The sequence below is a fragment of the Paramormyrops kingsleyae genome, chromosome 7, assembly GCF_048594095.1.
Source record: "Paramormyrops kingsleyae isolate MSU_618 chromosome 7, PKINGS_0.4, whole genome shotgun sequence".
NCBI classification, from domain to species: domain Eukaryota; kingdom Metazoa; phylum Chordata; class Actinopteri; order Osteoglossiformes; family Mormyridae; genus Paramormyrops; species Paramormyrops kingsleyae.
Window position 1 is genome coordinate 21,840,750 of NC_132803.1, and position 14,238 is coordinate 21,854,987.

The window sequence follows — 14,238 nt, forward strand, 5'->3', positions numbered from 1 at the left end:
CCTCCACATGTACAGTTTCCACTTCCTTTAATGACATTTGGGGGATAGCCTCTCATGCGATGTTAAAGGTCCCATGGCTTTAAACACTAAACAGAGTGAAGACCTTGGACATGCAGAACATGAGGAGAACATGGAATCTCCACACCAAAGAATGTGGGCACGACCCAAACGCACGACCTTACAGGTGGGGGGCAGTAATGCTATAATAAAGCGATTAAATACGCTATCTATACAGATTATATAGCACATTAACTGAATGGCAGAATTCACTAACACTGTTTTTTGTAAGCAACGAATAGACTGTAACTGGATACAAATTGTGCAATGAAACTTTCACATTAGATGGACAATGCTTTTCATCTGAAAGTGTACCGATGTGAACTTAACAAGACCAATTCTATTGGCTATTTTCCTTTCATCCTTTTTCAATAAGCACAGATCGTTCTAAATTTGTAACTGTCTGAAGCCTCTTTCCATGTCACACAAGGACAGTCTGCAATCATCAGTAGCAGCTTGAGCATCACTGCATCTACTAGCAAATTTACAGCTGCAACAGGCAATCAGGATGATTTCCTTCCTGTTTGACTCGAACTGTAAATGACTTTAAAAAAACAGAAACTGTCGGCATGCAGAGACATTTCTCTGACATCTAATCATTGGCTTGTTTTAAAGGTCATCATCATGAAAGATGAACAATGCATATGTATTTTATAGAAAATCAAATTGCTTTTTTAGATTAGAATGTAAGGGGGGCACTTATGGAGGTCTTATTTTAAGTAATCATTCTGTTCACCTGGGTAAATGTTTAAAAATGTCTATTGAACCAAAATATGAGGGAGTGGGACTATGAGAGGAACTCAGGAACAACAGTTAATAATGTAATAGAATTGCTGTAATCTTACTGGACAAGAGTGTGCTGCAAAACATTAATTTATTCCTAGTCTATGCATCATAGATAATTTTGCACATCACGTAAACAATGCATGCTGTCGTGTGACTATGAGGAACCAGCAGCCTCTTTCTGCACTGTAGTTTATTGATGTGTGCTTTGATTAGAATTAATAAAGTGTTGCATTATTCAGAGCTGGGATTAGATGTCTGGGTAGCCTGTGTGCTTTTTAGGCTCTTACTGTATCTATGTCGACCTGTTATGCAGAGCTGCATGTCTGGATGGAAGCAGTAATAAAGCTGCATTCGCACTACACGGATCCCCGGTCCAAGGACTTGAAATGCTCTTGTGTTTTCTCTCTTGAAATCCTAGGGATACGACCCATGGAATTATTACTTCTGTCTATTAAATCTGAGCAACCAGGTGACCTTACCATTTTGTCCAAGGTTTGCGCCGCCTGCCTCAGCTGCTTGAGGGCTCCACCGACCGTGGTGGTGGAGATGATGAGAGCCCTACATGACCTCTGTGGGGCCTCTTTTTCTTCTTCCTCCTCCAAGCCACGGCTGCAGTTCATCGCAGTACCAATGTTGTGTAACTGGAGCTCCAGGAGCTGCGCAGAGGACTCCAGCTGCTGGAACTGACTAACAAAGCCCTCCTTGGCATCTGCAAATAACAAAAGGAGGGAAAAGTTGGGCCGTGAAACCGTCACGTAATTGGTTAGTGGCCACTGTTATTTTAGGTGCTTTGAGTTGCCACCTCCTGTTGCCATGAGATTTCTTCGAGTAGGATTTGGGATATTACACTGTGTTACAGTCATTGTTCATGCTAATGATAAACATTCTGTAATTGCAGCTATCAGGATTAGGCATTTGTATCAATATGCAAACAAAATAAAGTCATCGTATGTTGACTGGTATCAGGTCTCCTGGGTATGGCTTTATATGTGACTTGCCCTAGATTGTAAACTGGATCAGACACTTCAGTACCACCTCAGTATCAGAGCCAGCTTAGGTTCAGAATAGCTTTCTCTAATACTGAGATGCTGCTGATGTGCCTGATTATCTGTAACAGGGGTGTTACATTAGGGCTGCAGGGAAGCAGATTTGCAGGAGCGCGGCTGCCCTGACCTATAGAGTAATACATAAAATGCAATAAAATGTGATTCAGTATAGCAAACACAGCTCCAGATTTGAACAGTATATAATGACACTGCAATGTGGAGCCAGACAGCGTGGTACAGTCAGGACCTAAGGAGGGCTTAGCAGAACGTGGCCATCCAGGCACCGTGGTACAGTCAGGACCTAAGGAGGGCTTAGCAGAACGCGGCCATCCAGACAGCGTGGTACAGTCAGGACCTAAGGAGGGCTTAGCAGAACGTGGCCATCCAGGCACCGTGGTACAGTCAGGACCTAAGGAGGGCTTAGCAGAACGCGGCCATCCAGACAGCGTGGTACAGTCAGGACCTAAGGAGGGCTTAGCAGAACGTGGCCATCCAGGCACCGTGGTACAGTCAGGACCTGAGGAGGGCTTAGCAGAACGCGGCCATCCAGACAGCGTGGTACAGTCAGGACCTAAGGAAGGCTTAGCAGAACACGGCCATCCAGGCAGCATGGAACAGTCAGGACCTGAGGAAGGCTTAGCAGAACGTGGCCATCCAGGCAGCGTGGTACAGTCAGGACCTAAGGAGGGCTTAACAGAACGTGGCCATCCAGACAGCGTGGTACAGTCAGGACCTAAGGAGGGCTTAGCAGAATGCGGCCATCCAGACAGTGTGGTACAGTCAGGACCTAAGGAGGGCTTAATAGAACGTGGCCATCCAGACAGCGTGGTACAGTCAGGACCTGAGGAGGGCTTAGCAGAACGTGGCCATCCAGGCAGCCTGGTACAGTCAGGACCTAAGGAAGGCTTAGCAGAACGCGGCCATCCAGGCAGCGTGGTACAGTCAGGACCTGAGGAGGGCTTAGCAGAACGTGGCCATCCAGGCAGCGTGGAACAGTCAGGACCTGAGGAGGGCTTAGCAGAACGTGGCCATCCAGGCAGCCTGGTACAGTCAGGACCTAAGGAGGGCTTAGCAGAATGCGGCCATCCAGACAGTGTGGTACAGTCAGGACCTGAGGAGGGCTTAGCAGAACGCGGCCATCCAGACAGTGTGGTACAGTCAGGACCTAAGGAGGGCTTAATAGAACGTGGCCATCCAGACAGCGTGGTACAGTCAGGACCTGAGGAGGGCTTAGCAGAACGTGGCCATCCAGGCAGTCTGGTACAGTCAGGACCTAAGGAAGGCTTAGCAGAACGCGGCCATCCAGGCAGCGTGGTACAGTCAGGACCTGAGGAGGGCTTAGCAGAACGCGGCCATCCAGGCAGCGTGGTACAGTCAGGACCTGAGGAGGGCTTAGCAGAACGTGGCCATCCAGGCAGTGTGGAACAGTCAGGACCTGAGGAGGGCTTAGCAGAACGTGGCCATCCAGGCAGCGTGGTACAGTCAGGACCTGAGGAGGGCTTAGCAGAACGTGGCCATCCAGGCAGTGTGGAACAGTCAGGACCTGAGGAGAGCTTAGCAGAACGCGGCCATCCAGGCAGCGTGGTACAGTCAGGACCTGAGGAGGGCTTAGCAGAACGCGACCATCCAGGCAGCGTGGTACAGTCAGGACCTGAGGAGAGCTTAGCAGAACGTGGTCATCCAGGCAGCCTGGTACAGTCAGGACCTAAGGAAGGCTTAGCAGAACGTGGCCATTCAGACAGCGTGGTACAGTCAGGACCTGAGGAGGGCTTAGCAGAACGCGACCATCCAGGGAGGGATCAGGGGTGTCACCTTGGACTGCCAGGAGCTCCATGATCATATTGGGAAGCGCGTCCTCTCCTTGCACGGACTGGTACTGAAGAGCTCGCCGGTTCCCACAGTTGTCGCGTGACAGCAGCTTCTCCAGGTCTTGCAGCCTTTCCTTCAGTTTCTTGGCCTGATGGTGTCAACACCAGGTAGCCAAGGGTCAATGAGCAGCACCAGAAGGTTTCAGTGTGGGTACGGTTAGTTACACTAGTCCTAGTAGGTGAGGAGGTTAACATCTCTTTATAAAGGTTTTACTACTAAACATTGATTTATTCACCACTAGCTATTTATTTATTTGGGGGAAGCTGATGCTCTTTACTTCTGCAAGCTATTTGATTTCTTTGGTGCTGCTGGTTCAGTGTGATTTGCCAATAACTGAGGAATCATTACACAATTCAAGTAATGACTGCTGTCAAGGCAGAGCATCAAAGTAAATGCTTCTAAGTATGCAGCATACTAATGACTTATTTTCAGCTTGACATCTACAACACTCCTGTCATTAATGAGACAATTCACTATGAAAAACTGCCATTAATAATGATCGACTATGCTTCTCATTAATGGGCGAGCAGAGATTTCAAAGTAATTAGACACCCTGAATCAAATTCATCCACTATGGCAGTTAAATTAGTCATCAAAGTAATTATGACTTAGTCAAGTAGTGTATTATGATGGGGTTTACACTGCAAAAGACATGTCCTCTATGAAATATGTTGTTGACAACACTACAATAAGTGATTAGCCGCTGTCTCACATGCCTGTAGACCAAATATTAACCTTTTCTGCATGTGTCACAATTTCTCTGCAAGCCCCCCCATGTGACCATCACCTGGTCCCTGACGAGGCTGTAGCAAATGGGACACTCTTCACACTGATGAGTGGCTCTGTTGTGGAAGTAGTTGGGCTCACACTGGTCACACTTGTAGCCCATGAATCCTTCTCGACAGCTGCAGGTCCCGTTGTTGTAGCACTGCATGGTGACTGAGCCCATGGGGTAACAGTTACATGCTGTGCAAAAGAAGTGAAGACAGTATTATTCAGTATGTTCTTCCATCTTTCCCTTTGCCTGACCCATTACAGGGTAATCGTGGCACCCTAGGGCTTCCCTCAGGAGAGCACAGGGCATAAGATAAAAGGCACAATGGGTGAGATGGCAGGGCATCAAAAGGCATACAGTTTCAGTTACAGTTACATTTACAGTTACAGTTACTTGCACACTCTGGGAATTAGATTTATATATTTAGCAGATGCTTCTGTCCAAAGTGAAAAGCCAGTGAGGAAAGCTAGGAGTTGGAGAGTATCCCATCCCCTTGGAGCAAATGGGGTTAGGGTCCTTGTTCAAGGGCATAGCAGAGACTCAAACCCCAGGCCTGGAGGTGTACGGCCCAGTTGCTACTAGCCCAGCCACTCACAATAAATCCGTCCCAAACTGAACATTATACAGCACATTTTACCTGTTTACAGCTGACATAACGAGTGGAGTTTTAACTAAGATGTGGGAATGATGTTTTTACGCATCCCCTAAGAAGTCAGACCTACGCAGGGCGCATAAAAATAGCTGAAAATTTATTCCAGACTAGCATGAGCAGTTAGCAGCATCGGTCCCACTCCACCTCCCCCAGAGCTGCTCAGCTCCCGGGGACCTTATAAAAATGGCAGCGTCGATTTCCTTCAGGCCGAAGAATGAGCTCACTGCAGCTCAGATAAGGATTCCAGCACTGCAGCTACCCTCACCCCAGATCTCTACACTTCAGCCAACTGCATATGAATATATTATTAAGTAGCTCAGTGTTGGACACGATGGTAGGATTATTATTTAGGTGCATAGCAGGCACCCTAATGCAAGGTGAATTCCAATATTTACACTTTACCCTTTTTATAAAACTGAATATTTACCAAAGACTTACTGCAGAATTTTGGTCAAAGCTCTGGACACTGCTTCCAAGGTTATTGTTACGTTTATATGTATTTCCCTCCACCTTGTACCCATGCACATCCCTTTCCTGGCAAGTGACTGAACGTAAGCTTCTTGTACCTCTGCATCCCATCGTGGAGAGCCCGAAGAATCCTGTCCGGCAAGAATCACATGACGGGCCCTCCACCCCAGGCCGACACACGCACTGCCCTGTGATTGGGTGGCATGCTGCAGAGGAAGAACCAGTCGGGCTGCATGTACATCTGGGGACAAACAGACAAAATGAGGCCCGATTGGCTAAAAGAGTAATGCAGGTATGTAGACCAAATGATTCAGGATGTGAAACCTGTGCTGACTGAATGCTCTTTCGCGATGTCATTACTATCAGCTTTCGGTCTTCTAGTCAAGCTTACTCACCGCTCACATCCTATGCCAGGCTTCAGATTGAAGTAACCCATCTGACAGTATGTGCAGTCCCTGCCGCTGACGTGATCCAGACAGAGACACTGGCCCGTGGAGGGGTGGCAGTCCTCGGGGGAGCCAGCAGTGCCCTCGGGGTTACAGCGGCAAGCTGCATGACAGGAGACCACGAGAAATGCGCTGGAGGGATTCATTTCTCTTACCGAATGCCCTCTTTAACAGGAGAGTGACATGGTGCCATCGATCCGCCATAACAACTTATGCAATGTAGTCAAGCCTGGACCCTATACTGTGAAGTACAGGGCATGAGGCATGGGACACGGAGACTAGGATACGTATCCATCCATCCAGGTGATGAAACAGAAAAAGAACTTCTACTTTCACAAAATGTGATCTGAAATTAAAAAATGGGACAAGCTGAAGCCTTTGAGGAGTCTAAACTGCCATTCCAAGCCAATCATGCTAGATACAGTGGACAGGAAATCCAGTAACATCATGATGTGGGAATTTCCATAAGAAGCAAAGAACAGAGATCTATAAAAAGTGTCCACTTGAGTACATAACTCTACCAAGCTTGAAACATAATGTGAGGAATCAGAGCAATACACGGCCAGCAGAAGATCAGTCTACAGACACTAAACACACACCACCATGAAGGATCTCAGCCTACAGACACTAAACACACCACAGTGAAGGAGCTCAGCCTATATACACAAAACATACACCACCGTGAAGGATCTCAGCCTACAGACACTAAACACACACCACCGTGAAGGAACTCAGCCTACAGACACTAAACACACACCACCGTGAAGGAACTCAGCCTACAGACACTAAACACACACCACCGTGAAGGAGCTCAGCCTACAGACACTAAACACACATCACCTTGACGGAGCTCAGCTTACAGACACTAAACACACACCACCATGAAGGATCTCAGCCTACAGACACTAAACACACCACAGTGAAGGAGCTCAGCCTATATACACAAAACATACACCACCGTGAAGGATCTCAGCCTACAGACACTAAACACACACCACCGTGAAGGAGCTCAGCCTACAGACACTAAACACACACCACTGTGAAGGATCTCAGTCTACAGGCACTAAACACACACCACCGTGAAGGAGATCAGCCTACAGACAATAAACACACAACACCGTGAAGGATCTCAGTCTACAGACACTAAACACACACCACCGTGAAGGAGCTCAGCCTACAAACACTAAACACACCACCGTGAAGGAGCTCAGCCTATATACACTAAACACACCACCGTGAAGGAGCTCAGCTTACAGACACTAAACACACACCACCGTGAAGGAGCTCAGCCTACAGACACTAAACACACACCACTGTGAAGGATCTCAGTCTACAGGCACTAAACACACACCACCGTGAAGGAGATCAGCCTACAGACAATAAACACACAACACCGTGAAGGATCTCAGTCTACAGACACTAAACACACACCACCGTGAAGGAGCTCAGCCTACAAACACTAAACACACCACCGTGAAGGAGCTCAGCCTATATACACTAAACACACCACCGTGAAGGAGCTCAGCTTACAGACACTAAACACACACCACCGTGAAGGAGCTCAGCCTACAGACACTAAACACACACCACCGTGAAGGATCTCAGCCTACAGACACTAAACACACACCAACGTGAAGGAGATCAGCCTACAGACACTAAACACACACCACCGTGAAGGAGATCAGCCTACAGACACTAAACACACACCACCGTGAAGGATCTCAGTCTACAGACACTAAACACACACCACCGTGAAGGAGCTCAGCCTACAGACACTAAACACACACCACCGTGAAGGATCTCAGCCTACAGACGCTAAACACACACCACCGAGAAGGAGATCAGCCTACAGACAATAAACACACAACACCGTGAAGGATATCAGTCTACAGACACTAAACACACACCACCGTGAAGGAGCTCAGCCTACAGACACTAAACACACCACCGTGAAGGAGCTCAGCCTATATACACAAAACACACACCACCGTGAAGGATCTCAGCCTACAGACACTAAACACACACCACCGTGAAGGAGCTCAGCCTACAGACACTAAACACACACCACCGTGAAGGATCTCAGTCTACAGACACTAAACACACACCACCGTGACGGAGCTCAGCTTACAGACACTAAACACACACCACCGTGAAGGAGCTCAGTCTACAGACACTAAACACACACCACCGTGAAGGATCTCAGTCTACAGACACTAAACACACACCACCGTGACGGAGCTCAGCTTACAGACACTAAACACACACCACCGTGAAGGAGCTCAGCCTACAGACACTAAACACACACCACCGTGAAGGATCTCAGTCTACAGACACTAAACACACACCACCGTGAAGGAGCTCAGCCTACAGACACTAAACACACACCACTGTGAAGGATCTCAGTCTACAGGCACTAAACACACACCACCGTGAAGGAGCTCAGCCTACAGACACTAAACACACACCACTGTGAAGGATCTCAGTCTACAGACACTAAACACACACCACCGTGAAGGAGCTCAGCCTAAAGACACTAAACACACACCACCGTGAAGGAGCTCAGCCTACAGACACTAAACACACACCACCGTGAAGGATCTCAGCCTACAGACGCTAAACACACACCACCGAGAAGGAGATCAGCCTACAGACAATAAACACACACCACCGTGAAGGAGCTCAGCCTACAGACACTAAACACACACCACAGTGAAGGAGATCAGCCTACAGACACTAAACACACACCACCGTGAAGGAGCTCAGCCTACAGACACTAAACACACACCACCGTGAAGGAGCTCAGCCTACAGACACTAAACACACACCACCGTGAAGGAGCTCAGCCTACAGGCACTAAACACACACCACCGTGAAGGATCTGAGTCTACAGACACTAAACACACACCACCGTGAAGGAGCTCAGCCTACAGACACTAAACACACACCACTGTGAAGGATCTCAGTCTACAGACACTAAACACACACCACCGTGAAGGAGCTCAGCCTACAGACACTAAACACACACCACCGTGAAGGATCTCAGCCTACAGATGCTAAACACACACCACCGAGAAGGAGATCAGCCTACAGACAATAAACACACAACACCGTGAAGGATCTCAGTCTACAGACACTAAACACACACCACCGTGAAGGAGCTCAGCCTACAGACACTAAACACACACCACCGTGAAGGAGCTCAGCCTACAGACACTAAACACACACCACCGTGAAGGAGCTCAGCCTACAGGCACTAAACACACACCACCGTGAAGGATCTGAGTCTACAGACACTAAACACACACCACCGTGAAGGAGCTCAGCCTACAGACACTAAACACACACCACTGTGAAGGATCTCAGTCTACAGACACTAAACACACACCACCGTGAAGGAGCTCAGCCTACAGACACTAAACACACACCACCGTGAAGGATCTCAGCCTACAGATGCTAAACACACACCACCGAGAAGGAGATCAGCCTACAGACAATAAACACACAACACCGTGAAGGATCTCAGTCTACAGACACTAAACACACACCACCGTGAAGGAGCTCAGCCTACAGACACTAAACACACACCACCGTGAAGGAGCTCAGCCTACAGACACTAAACACACACCACCGTGAAGGAGCTCAGCCTACAGACACTAAACACACACCACCGTGAAGGATCTCAGCCTACAGACGCTAAACACACACCACCGTGAAGGAGCTCAGCCTACAGACGCTAAACACACACCACCATGAAGGAGCTCAGCCTACAGACACTAAACACACACCACCGTGGAGGAGCTCAGCCTTCAAGATACAAGACATCCATCCATCCATTAACCCATCATCAAACGTCTTATTACTTATGACCAGTTGGAAAATTAACAACAGTTTTTTTGGTACATAAAAAGGGTAAAGCTGACCAATAAGGCAAGACCTGCTTATCTTTGTATATTTTTATTATGATATACTGTATGTATTACTCTGAGACTGATGCCATTCATATGAGACCAAACAGAAAGATGTGCAGCACCTGCAGTCACATAAATCAGCCTTTCTCACATCTAAGTGCTCCGCATGGACTTGCTGTGGCCCAGCTCCAGGAGAAAAGGTCACGAAGGAAGCCTGTGAGGGTGGCTTTGTGGACCAGCGCTCGCTCGCAGAGCTGTGGTGGCTCTGATATATTCCTGAGTAATTCCGTGAGTCCAGGCTGCTCTGTGCCAATTTGGCTGTTCTCCTTGGGGTGAGACACGATGCAGGCCTGAAGGGACTCAGGTTCATGTCATGCGTTACAGCATTCATCCCAAAGTGACCCTCCCAGCCTACTGTGATTCAACAGAGAGGCAGCAGACTAACTGTCCCCTTCATCACCGTGACAACAACAGGGCACCCAGCATGCAATGACAATAGCTGGGAAAATAGAAAAACAAGATGTTTAATGTATGAGATGTAGATAGAACCACAGAAAGAAAGAATGTAGTTCAGTGCAACCATTTATGTTCAACATTCACTCTGCACTGTATGCTGTCTGCTGTATATACATTAATGTGTGCACTCCATAGGAGAGTACATAACATGCTGAATACAGAAATGTTCAAAGCCCCTGAAGGGACCGGTGCAAGAAATTAAAATGATGTTACTTTCGCCTGTGAACGACTTACTTAAGAGCAATTAATTTTTTTGCATGGGTCCCTTCAGGGACTCCGTAGACGTGCCTTTGCCTTAAAGAATAATTATTTTTAAAATCCTTTTTTTCTTCCATTCCTTCCTTCTAAAGTGGACCTCCTGGGATCTAACTAACAACCTTGTAGTATGTCCATTTGAACATCAATTTTCCTTTTCCATTCTAGCCAAGACAAAATGTCCTGTCTGTTTTTGACCTCGCCAATTTTGACCCCCCTCCCCACCAATCCACAATCCCAAAAATTGTGACAACACCCAAGGCTGCATTTCTGCAAGCCCAGTGGTGTGTATTTTCCCAGCATAAAAGGGCGCTCACTGGTGCAGACACCCACGTTTACACTTGTCGGCAGAGCGCTGGGCCATGGCGTCGCCGTAGTAACCATGACGACATCTCTCGCAGTGGTCACCCTCAGTGTGGTGCAGGCACTTCAGGCACCGGCCGCTCAGGTGGTCGCACACCCCCACCGCGTTGTAGTCTGCATTGCCGTGGCACTCGCAGGGGGCGCAGGGTCGCTGGGGGCCATACCTCCCCAGGGGGTCTCCGTAGAATCCGTCGTCACACATCTCACATCTGGTTCCTGTAAAGTCAGTGGTAGGTTGGAATGGGCATCAGGTTTCAGCGTGATGATGCGTCACTGTCAGTTTGCCGTTTCATTGTGACGTGATCAGAGGAGCGCAGTGAAATTGTTATGCCACAGTTGCAGGGTAGAAGACAGGAAAATGGGGGACAACAGGACAAATGTCAATGCAATATAGGACAGCACAGCTGCTCAGCACAGCTACTGTATGTGGCACAGCCTTGCTGAGGTGTGATGCCTTAAGTTCCAGTGGACATTATAGATGCTGTAACGGAACAGAGATGCTTTAGCTTATGAGGCTAGCAGTGTCTAGAAGACAAATGAAAGTAGAAAGAAAGAAAGGATAAAGTACTGAGGCATGAAGGACAAATGACATGATAACAGACTTCATTATGTTGCAGAGAAATTATGATCCATCATTCATGGCAAACAGCAAGTACACATGTTCATAATTCAGTGTCAAAGACCTGCAGTGTTAACGGTCACTGCAGAATCATACATGGACTGGCTTACTCCTACGAGCAGCTGGCCAGTCTGTGCCGTGTTAAAGGTCACTGCAGATTCACATGCAGCTTGGCTTACCACTATGAGGAGCTGATCAGTCTGTGCAGTGTTATTGGTCACTGCAGATTCATGTGCAGACAGGTCTACTCCTACAAGCAGCTGGCCAGTCTGTGCAGTGTTAACGGTCACTGCAGATTCTTGCACAGACCCGCTTACCCCTACGAGTAGCTGAACAGTCTGTGCAGTGTTAACAGTCACTGCAGATTCACACACAGACCCGCTTACCCCTACGAGTAGCTGAACAGTCTGTGCAGTGTTAACGGTCACTGCAGATTCACGCGCAGACCCGCTTAGCCCTACGAGTAGCTGAACAGTCTGTGCAGTGTTAACGGTCACTGCAGATTCACGCGCAGACCCGCTTAGCCCTACGAGTAGCTGAACAGTCTGTGCAGTGTTAACGGTCACTGCAGATTCACACGCAGACACGCTTACCCCTACGTCCAGCTGGGCAGTTTGTGCAGATCACCTCCCCGGTCTCAGGCACCTGAGCACAGCTTGTCTGCTCTGGGCAGGGACATGGCTGGCAGTCGCTGGGACTGCCCATCAGGGCGTTTCCATAGTAACCATCCAAGCAGCGCTCACAGGAGGCCCCCGTGGTGAAGTCTGTACATTGACATACACCTGGAAACAAATAAATGGCTTGGGCATTAGAGCGGCTGTTTTTGAGCAGAGAACAGCAGACAGTGCAAGGCCTTACTTCCCAGGAGACACTGCAGCTGCTTTCAGAAAGCAGCAATTAAAATTTCACAAAAATGACATGTGCTGCCTAGCTTATGAATGAAATCACGTCCATTTATATTCATCATGCATAGGGAAGCACACAATGACTCAGAAACACAGAAATCATTTCCCATCAGATAAGGACAATATCTGCACTCTGTTATACATCCAGCAGGTGGCGATGCTTTCTAGGCCTTCAGAGCACCACACTTTACCTTTTATACAGAGAGAAAAGAAACAGATTGTTTTTCCATAACATTGCTAATGGCACCAGAAATTGCACTAGGAACACACTGAAAAAAATACAGACTGGAAACAATTCATTTCTAATTCTAAGGACCACACAATTCAAAAACTAAACATCATACTTTCTAAATTAAGCCATTAACAGGTCACATATGCATCAAAAGTGAATAAATGACTTAGCAGACACTACAGAATTTACCAGTAAGATGCTAACTGGATACTCAGGTTTGGAAGTATAGCAGCAGACCGTGTAGACAAATCCTGTACCTTGACAACAGAACAATTTAGTAGAGGACTGGCCACATTCAATTCTGAATGTCTAAGTTAACTGCTACTGTTGTAAACCGCACATGACCAGGAGTATTTCATAGTGCCCATAATGCAGTGTTCTGAAGGACATTCTGTTTCATTGCTTCTCCGAAGAAACAATTTAATTCCGCAGATTAAGTTTTTTCAAGGTTGTTGCCAGATTTTTCTTACAGGGAAAGGTTCAAATATAACCAATGAGGCCTTCTTGCCATATATCATTCACATGTATTGCATGTACAGACCAATGGGGAGGAGCTCAGTAGTCAAGAGATTCCACTAATATACAAGCAAGCGAAAGTGCTGAAACAAAACCCCCAGTTAACTGCATGTTTGACAATAATGAAACAGAACAATAATGAATGTGTGTCATACTTGAATTACTCAATTAAAAAATCTCAGATGTTCAAGTATTCAATATTATTAATAAAAGAATTTGAATATTACTTCAAGATGTTAATATATGCTTTTATTTCCTTGTGCCTGGACTATTGTAATGCACTTTATTTTGGGGCCAGCTAGACTGCGCTGTCTCGTCTGCAGCAGGTGCAAAATGCTGCCGTGCCCCTACTAAGCAAATCCAAAAAACATCACACCACATCACTCTGATTTTAGCACCGTTACACTGGTTGCCGATGAAACTTCGAGTGGAGTATAAAATTTTATTGCTTGTTTTTAAAACCTATATCAGTGACCTCATACATCCTTACTGTCTACCGAGTGCCCTGAGGTCATCTGATCAGCTGCTGCTCTTCGTACCAACCAGCCGTTTGAGGAGGAAAGGCGACTGCTCCTTCTCCATAGCCAGGCCCATGTTGTGGAACAAACTCCCTCTCCATTTCTGATCTGCCCAAACCATTGAATGTTTTAAGTCGTGGCTAAAAACTCATTTATTTGCTGAGGCATTTAGATAAATGTGCTGTGTGATTTATTACAATTTTTGTACAAATTTTGTTTTATGTAATTTGCTTTTTCCCCTTGCTTTTTCTGCATATTGTTTTTATTGATGTAAAGCACTTTGGTCAGCCACTGGTTGTTTTTAACA

At 47.1% G+C, this 14,238-nt stretch overlaps 1 protein-coding gene across 2 annotated transcripts in view; it reads right to left on the reverse strand.

The window, feature by feature from the left end:
• lamc3 (laminin, gamma 3) overlaps positions 1–14,238 on the reverse strand; it is an 84,237-nt gene that overhangs the window by 18,363 nt on the left and 51,636 nt on the right. For both annotated transcript variants that reach the window (XM_023807972.2, XM_023807971.2), the window contains exons 13-19: positions 12,354–12,542; positions 11,112–11,357; positions 6,049–6,202; positions 5,752–5,894; positions 4,546–4,724; positions 3,702–3,846; positions 1,323–1,552 (exon numbers count right to left, since the gene is read on the reverse strand). In XM_023807972.2, the coding sequence (XP_023663740.2) occupies positions 1,323–1,552; positions 3,702–3,846; positions 4,546–4,724; positions 5,752–5,894; positions 6,049–6,202; positions 11,112–11,357; positions 12,354–12,542 (1,286 nt within the window). The remainder of the gene's footprint in view (positions 1–1,322; positions 1,553–3,701; positions 3,847–4,545; positions 4,725–5,751; positions 5,895–6,048; positions 6,203–11,111; positions 11,358–12,353; positions 12,543–14,238) is intronic.